The 7,495-nt window shown below is 54.1% G+C and overlaps 1 protein-coding gene across 1 annotated transcript in view; it reads left to right on the top strand.

Annotated features, from left to right (window-relative positions):
- The first annotated feature begins 332 nt into the window (after positions 1–332).
- Ncf4 (neutrophil cytosolic factor 4) overlaps positions 333–7,495 on the top strand; it is a 17,104-nt gene continuing 9,941 nt past the window's right edge. Inside the window, exons 1-2 of the mRNA XM_008851353.3 lie at positions 333–460; positions 6,979–7,067. Of these exons, the coding sequence (XP_008849575.1) occupies positions 429–460; positions 6,979–7,067 (121 nt within the window). The 5' untranslated portion in view covers positions 333–428. The remainder of the gene's footprint in view (positions 461–6,978; positions 7,068–7,495) is intronic.

Raw genomic sequence — 7,495 nt, 5'->3', positions numbered from 1 at the left:
ATGAATGACAGGCCTTGAAGCCTGGGCAGGGGATCAGGACTGAGCATGAGCAGTGAGTCCCCAGGGCCACAGGTCCCTTGATGGCCAAGCCAGTGCTGAGACTGTGGGACTTTCTGATGACCAGTCAAGGTTTGGCACCAGAGAGGCATTGAGGAAGTCCCCAAAGTCTGACCTCACACAAGCCCAGCACCCAAAGGTGGCACTTCCCCATTACTGCGCAGCTGGGAGGTGGAAGAAGTGCCTGGCCAGGGCCGCTCAGAGCCTGGAGGAGGAGCTTCTGGGGGGGGTGGGACCTCCCTAGAGGCTGCTCCTAGGGAAGTCCAGAGCCTCAGGGTCCCCAGATGCTTGCAGGAGGAAGTGAGAAGGACCCAGCCTGGGCCTGGCTGGGCAAGGCCCTCAGTCACCTGCTCCCCTGACCACCCAGCACCATGGCCCTGGCCCGGCAGCTGCGGTCAGAGAGGTGAGTCTGTGGCAGTGTTCCCTTGGAGGTCTCCTCACTGTCCTAGGCGGGCATTGGGAAAGAGAGGCCAGCCCTTCTGGAGGCTGCTGTCAATGTCTCAACACTGAGTCGGACTCAAATACTCCTGGAACTGTTTTGGAGAAACTTGATCTTGTAGCTCACCAGCCTCGGGGAACCAGTGAGCACATCAAGTGGGGAGTGGCTTGGGTGTGGCCTAGGGTCTCAGGCTGAGTGGGCAGTGGTGTCTGGGAACACAGGTGTCCTGAGTTCTAGGCTGGGGTTCCTAGTTCCATGTCGTGGCCAGGGGTGGCGCAGGATCAGCCTCTGCTTTTCCTGTCTTTACTCAGGACCAGTTTCAGATGCTGCTTCCTCCTAGGAGCCTTCCCTGATAGCCCTCTCTTTATCCTCTGACCCCGTGCCCTGCCTCCTTTACCTGGCATGGCACTGTTGTTTCTTTTAGTTTATGTTTTTCCTGCTGCTCTGCCCTCTCCACGAGAGTGGTTTTGGTCTTTTGTGGTCTCTGTTATAGTCCTAGGAGTCAGAGCATCGTTAGTACACACTAAGTACTCCACAAATGCTGCTGAAGGAATCAATGAATGGATTGTTGAGCTATCGAAAACCACCTAGATCCATCTCACCCGGACCCAACATTGTACAGATAGGAACAAGACAGAACAGTGAGGCCAGGGTTTGCGGTCACACAGTGGGCACAAGGCTGGAGCACGGCCTCCTGGGGTCCAGCTGCCTTCCTCAGCCAGCCCTGAGTTCCTTCTGGAGCCAGGTCTGCCCCAGCCTCAGGGGCCCTGCACTTGGTGCCTGTCCCCTGGCCTGAACAGCAGGGAAGAGCTTCCGTGTAGAATGCTGGAGGATTGATTGGAGGTTGGGGTCCAGGTGGGGAGCGAAGGACTGGTGAGGGCTGCAGGGGAAACTGGTGGAACTTCCACAGGTCGGAGGTCAGAAGGAGGCTTGTCTGTGTGGGAGGAGCAGGTGGAGTAAGTGCTTGAGGTGGGGGGTTCAGAAATGCTTTCCATTGCCACAGAGGAGGTTTCCGGTTGGTGGATCACATAGCATGATTCCAGCCCCTCTGACCCCCAAGTTCTCCTGGGAGACTGGCAGACATGCAAACTTGGACCTTCTAGAGACTGAAACTACTTGAGCCTTGGGTCCCTTCCTGTTTCTCAGAGTGCGAGTTCAGAGGATGTCCATGCTGGCCAGAAGGGCTGTGGGGTTCCTCTGCCTACTCTGCCTCTCACAGTGGTCCTCCATCCTCTGAGCAGTGACCACTCTCCTTTGCCCCTCATGAGGTCATGGGCCAGATCCAAGGGCCACTGGACCACTGGTACCTCCAGTGCCCCCTCTGAGAGGCAGCCTCATGCAAGGATGCAGGAGGGGACAGTGTGCTCAACAGCACTTGAGGCCAGATGGCCACCACAGAGGTTACTGGGTTTGGTTTCCACAGCCACATACCAAACACCTACTGTGGTCAAGGCACGAAAGAACATGAACCTGCAGTTCTCTGGGGAGGGGGCACTTCCAGCTCTTGGCCCCCCTTCCAGGCTCCTGTAATGAGCCCAGCGTTGGCCCAGCAGAACCTGGGTGGAACCTGAGGGAGCAGCTCCCCTGCGAGGGTCCCAGTGTGCCTGAAGAGACTAAGGAGGAGGACTATGGGCTTTGTTTTCCAGTGCTGGTCTCGGGCCGACACTGGCCCTGCCTAACTCATTTCTGGGCCCCTCCACCCTAGCAGAAAGTTGAGGTCCCTTACAACTCACAAAGGTGCTTCTTATGGGATCTTCCTGTCTCATCATGTTCTGCCTCCTGTCCTGTTCTCACGCCATGCCTCCTCTCCATGGCTCCTTGAACTTGTTCCTCTCGCACGGCCCCAGGGTCTTTGTACTTACCACTGCCTCCTCTTCCTAAAAGGCCCACTCTGCCTCCACAGTGGCCAGCTTCTCTGTGCTTTCCTCAGCCCACCCTAGGCTGGAGGCAGTCCCAGTTCCCTCTGACATCCCTAACCCTCTTTCCTATCCCGGCCAGCTCCCAACTGTCCTCTGCTGCCCCTATTCATTCCTTGAGGGATGTTGATGAAGGCCGGCTCTGTCATAGCACAGAACATCTTGCCTCTCTTGTGGAAAGGTCTTGGCAGTGGTTAAGCCCAGGGATTACTTGTGTGTTCAGCTCCCCGACTCCTCAGGGCTAAGGGGGCCTAGAAGGCAGAGGCTGCGTTCTCATGTGCTAAGCCCTGGCTACAAGAGGTTTGTTAACACAGTCACTGTTGCAGACTGAGGACAGGCTGAAAAGGGCTGAGGTTGATCTAACGTCACTCAGGAGGCTGCTCTGCCTTGAATCTTAGCTCTGTCCCTCAATTTCCTCCAGCTCTATCTCAGAGGAGCATTTGGTTCCCAGTGCATTCAGTTAGTCCCAACTGTCAGTGTCCCAATCATCTAGTTCCTTCCTGCTCCACCCCATCTTACTACACATGAAATCATGCACGAATGTGCTGTCCCTGGGGGAAAGTGAATAGGAAGGTCTCCAGCAGAGATGTCCCCAGACCAGGGGACTTCCCTATCAGCCTGCTGCCACTTCCCAGTGGGTGACTCTTGGCTTCTGATATATGCAGACCGGGGCAGACCAGGTCCCAGGGGACCAGCATGAACTGGGATGAGGATGTGCAAGTTCCTGGGGCCTCCATCTGCTGTGAGGCCTCGGACATGCAGTCCCACCTATCTCTTAGCCACTGCTGAGAGAATATAATTCCTCCTCCTCCTCCTCCTCCTCTTCCTCCTCCTCCTCCTTCTCCTCTTCCTCCTGCACAAAACCTTGAGTCTCAACCCCCAACATCCTTGGGCCCAAACCTGGAAGGGAAAAGTGAAGTAGGACCCAAACCAGGCCTTGAAATTCAAATTAGTCTACCTTAGTCCTAGGAATCCATGGATGAGTGCTAAAACAGCACAGATTATAGGAAAAGAGAGGTCAAAACTAGAATCGTTCCCAGGAAATTTCCCTCTCACCCCCAAGTCATCTTCATCTCTTCCTCTTCTTCCTTCTCTTCCTCCTCCTCCTTCTCCTCCTCCTTCTCCTTCTCCTCCTCCTCCTGCTCCTCCTCCTTCTCCTTTTTATTCTTCATCTCTCATTCCTCTTCTATCTCTGCCTCAATCTTTGAGTCCACCCCTGCATTCTCTTCTTCCTCCTCCTTTGAAACAGGGTCTCACTCTGAGGCCCTAGGCTAGTTCAGAATGCTCCATCCCATCCTGATCCTCCTCCCTCAGCCTCCTAATCCATGAGATGACAGATGTGTTCACGATACCCTCCTGTACCTGCTTCCTGTTTCCTCATCTATGTACACGTGGACAGACTGGCGGCCTTGCCAGGGCCTTCTCTGTACTTGGCTGTTTTTCTCCTCCCGTCTTTCTGCTCACTGGCAGCTCTCTTCTGGAAGGTCTTAAAGTTTTAACCACAAGCCACAAGCCACAAGGAAGTGGGCAGGTGCTTCTCAGTTGCATAAACCAATCTCTACACCTGCACACCAGCCTCCTGCTGGGCATCTGATGCCCAGAGGCCTCTCACATTAGCAGAGACTGAACTGAGGCCCTAAGGCCTGCCTTTTCCATGCTGATCAGAAGGGGGCAGTACTCATGACTGTTTTCTTTCATTCCAGCTCTGCTGGTCAGAGCTTAGGAACAACTCAGAATGTGTATCCCTTGGAAATGCATTAGGCTTCAAAGAAAAAGAGGGACTAGTCTCAGCTTAAATGAAGACCCATAATTTCTTTTTTTCCCCTAGTATGGGGCGGGTCGCTGGACCCCCGGCGTGGTGTGTGCGGGCACCCTGGGGTCTCCGCCACACCTGGCTAGTCCCAGCGTGAGTCTGGCCGCAAGTGATGTGGGGAGCGCGTCTGGGCTCCTGGGCGCACTCACTCTGGATGTGGCCCAGGGTCAGGTGTGCAAGCACTCTCCCACCATGGTTTTGGTCCCGCTGGCTAGCCGCTGGCGGGCCTGGCCGGCCGCGCCTCTCTGGAGACGGCAGGTACGCAGACTTCTCTGATGCTGGCTGTAGCTGATAGCTACACACTTCTCTGGAGCGGAGAGCTTCCTCTGCTACTAGATTATTATCTAGTCAGAATCCCGCCTCTATTACACCCTTGTACCCTTCCTCAGGATTGCGGAGTTCCTGGCCAGTGAACTCCACAGGGAAGAGGTATGGAGGCGGCGAAAGCTGGGGTATCCGTGGGCCGATAACGGAGGAATAGCATTCCCCGGGGAGACTGGATCACAGGATTTAGTGTTACAGCTCAAGACAAGTGACTCAGCTCAGATCTCAGTGATTCAGCTCCAGCTCCAACTCCATCTCCAGCTCCAACTCCAGCTCCAGCTCCAAGTTTATTGGGGTAAAACTAGGACTATTTATAGTGTAGAGACAGCAGAAGAAGTCTTAGCTGATAGGTACTTTTAGGATGCCTTATTTACATAGGGCGGTGGGCTTTTATCAGGCTATCAGACAACGCCTGATTAAAACCTGCTATCTCCTGTGCCAGAGGGCATGTATTTGTGGCGAGCACTTTAAAAGAAGAGTCAGGGAGGATGCCAGGAAGGCACTCTGCTATGAAAGGAATCTGAAGCACATAGTTTCCGAGCTCGTGAGCTATCCGGATGTGAAGAGACTTCTACTTGCATAACAGAGGACCCCAACACCCTAGTGTAAAATCCAGAAGAAGGCTAGAATCTTGTTGCACAGCTCAGGACCTCAGCACTAGCACCTCAGAGATTCCTTTGGTCTGCATCATGTTTTTTCCTCATGAATGTATTGTGGTTGCTGTAGATCCAGATGTTGTACTTGCTTTCAAGGTTGCTTTCAAAGGATGAGGACTTGTCCACCCCACCCTGTCCCCAACCCCAGTTCTCATTGACTAGAACTAGTCACATGGTTGCTTGGAGCTGCAAGGGAAGCTGGAAAATAGGAACAGGATGGCTGTGTTTGGATCAGACCAATCATGATCTACTGCCTTGGGGGAAGGTGACATATTCAAAGCTGAACAGAGTTGGTACTTGGTTATCCAGGAGGAGCAGGGACACAATGTTAATAGCGGCTCCAGGGGTGGTGTCATTTCTGTGTCCTGTCTCTGCTCTCTGGCTCAGGTCCATGTCATTCCTTACTGGGCCACTCCCAGGGCCTCTCATGAGCTGTCTGGTATAAGCTCGTGTCCTTCCTTTTCTAACCACATGACTGGCTGCCTGTGCTGACATCCTCAACCCAGGATCACCAAAGCCTGCCCAGTTCCCTGCTGTTATCACTTGGTATCTGAGACTGAGACCCTCCTCAGACCAACTTAATCAGATCCAGGCGCTTCCACAGGCCTCAGACCTTAGAATGTACTGTTCCCAAGGTTCCCACTACCAGTTTACAACCCAGTGAATTCCAGTTGACTACCTAGAGCTGGCTCCAAAGTCACTATTCTAAGGCTTTCTCCAACCCAGACAGTCAGCAATGCTCTTGTGGGGGAGGTAGGGTCTCAGTCAGCCAGTTGACTACCTAGAGCTGGCTCCAAAGTCACTATTCTAAGGCTTTCTCCAGCCTAGACAGTCAGCAATGCTCTTGTGGGGGAGGTAGGGTCTCAGTCAGCTTCACATCTTCATGTTACTATAACAAAATACTACAGGTAATTAATGAATGAGGTGAAAGGCTTATTTTGTCCCATGCTTCTGGAGATTCCAATCACAGGTCCCTTTGCCTTGGATCTCTGGCAATGGTGACATATCACAGTGGCAACATGTGGAAGTGTAAACCACTCACATCCTGAGCCAGATGTGAGCAGAGGAGCAGGGTCCCATGGTCCCCTTCAAGGCAGGCCCCAGGGACCCAAGGACCTCCCATGAGCCCCCTTCCCCAGAGGACCACAGCACCTCCCAATGGCAATACCCTTTAGGCCAAGCCTTGGGGGACACTCAAACAGCCACTGCAGGCATTATAGTGCATGCTTTTCACCCTGTGACACAGCACAGTGGGGTGCTGACAGCTGGCAGGCTCCTGGGTGGGTAGAGGCCAAAGAACCGTTGGTTAGACTAGTGCTGCCTGGTGACGCCCTACCCCAGCTCTGCACGGTTCATCTGGTCTACGTCCTATCCTCTCTGGGTTCCCAGCAATGACAGGGGGCCAGGTACAGACTAGGTGCTGAATGAGAAGGGCAGGGTCCCATTAGTTGGGTTATAGTGCATGCTTTTCACCCTGTGACACAGCACAGTGGGGTGCTGACAGCTGGCAGGCTCCTGGGTGGGTAGAGGCCAAAGAACCGTTGGTTAGACTAGTGCTGCCTGGTGACGCCCTACCCCAGCTCTGCACGGTTCACCTGGTCTACGTCCTATCCTCTCTGGGTTCCCAGCAATGACAGGGGGCCAGGCACAGACTGGGTGCTGAATGAGAAGGGCAGGGTCCCATTAGTTGGGTCGGCTTTGCCCTTAACACACACCCAGTGACCAGGAACAGGCAGGGTAATAACCGGGCTCTTTCATGCTGGCCTCCCCCAGCGACTTTGAGCAGCTTCCGGATGATGTGGCCATTTCAGCCAACATTGCAGACATTGAAGAAAAGAGAGGATTCACCAGCCACTTTGTAAGTGAGGGAGACCCTGCCCCTCACCCTGGACCCCTGCCCCCCTGCTCCGTGACCCCTCTCCATCACTCTTTTACTCTTGCTCCCTCATCCTGACCCCAGCTCCATGGTTCTCAGTACAGCTGCCTTTCTGTCTTTCCCTTCGAGGAACACCTAGCAATCCCCTGAGACTTTGACTGTGGTTTTTTAGGGTGGGGGCAGCTCTGGGGCATATACTGGGTAGAAGGTAGGAGCACTGCTGAGCACACCACAGCAACCCAGTGAAAGGCTCACCCCCACCCAGTATAGTGTAGGGCTTGTAAGCCTGCTCCCACTCTGTGACCCCTTGCCTGCCAGCTTCTGCCCTGACCTCACTCGCCCTGTACCTCCCTTTAACCTTTATCACCTCAGAGCCCAGTGCCTAACTCTGGACCCCTCATCCTTGCCCACTTC

The sequence above is a fragment of the Nannospalax galili genome, unplaced genomic scaffold, assembly GCF_000622305.1.
Source record: "Nannospalax galili isolate Female #2095 unplaced genomic scaffold, S.galili_v1.0 scaffold445, whole genome shotgun sequence".
NCBI classification, from domain to species: domain Eukaryota; kingdom Metazoa; phylum Chordata; class Mammalia; order Rodentia; family Spalacidae; genus Nannospalax; species Nannospalax galili.
Note: the sequence above shows the minus strand (reverse complement) of the source record. Positions and strands in the feature narration are given on the sequence as shown.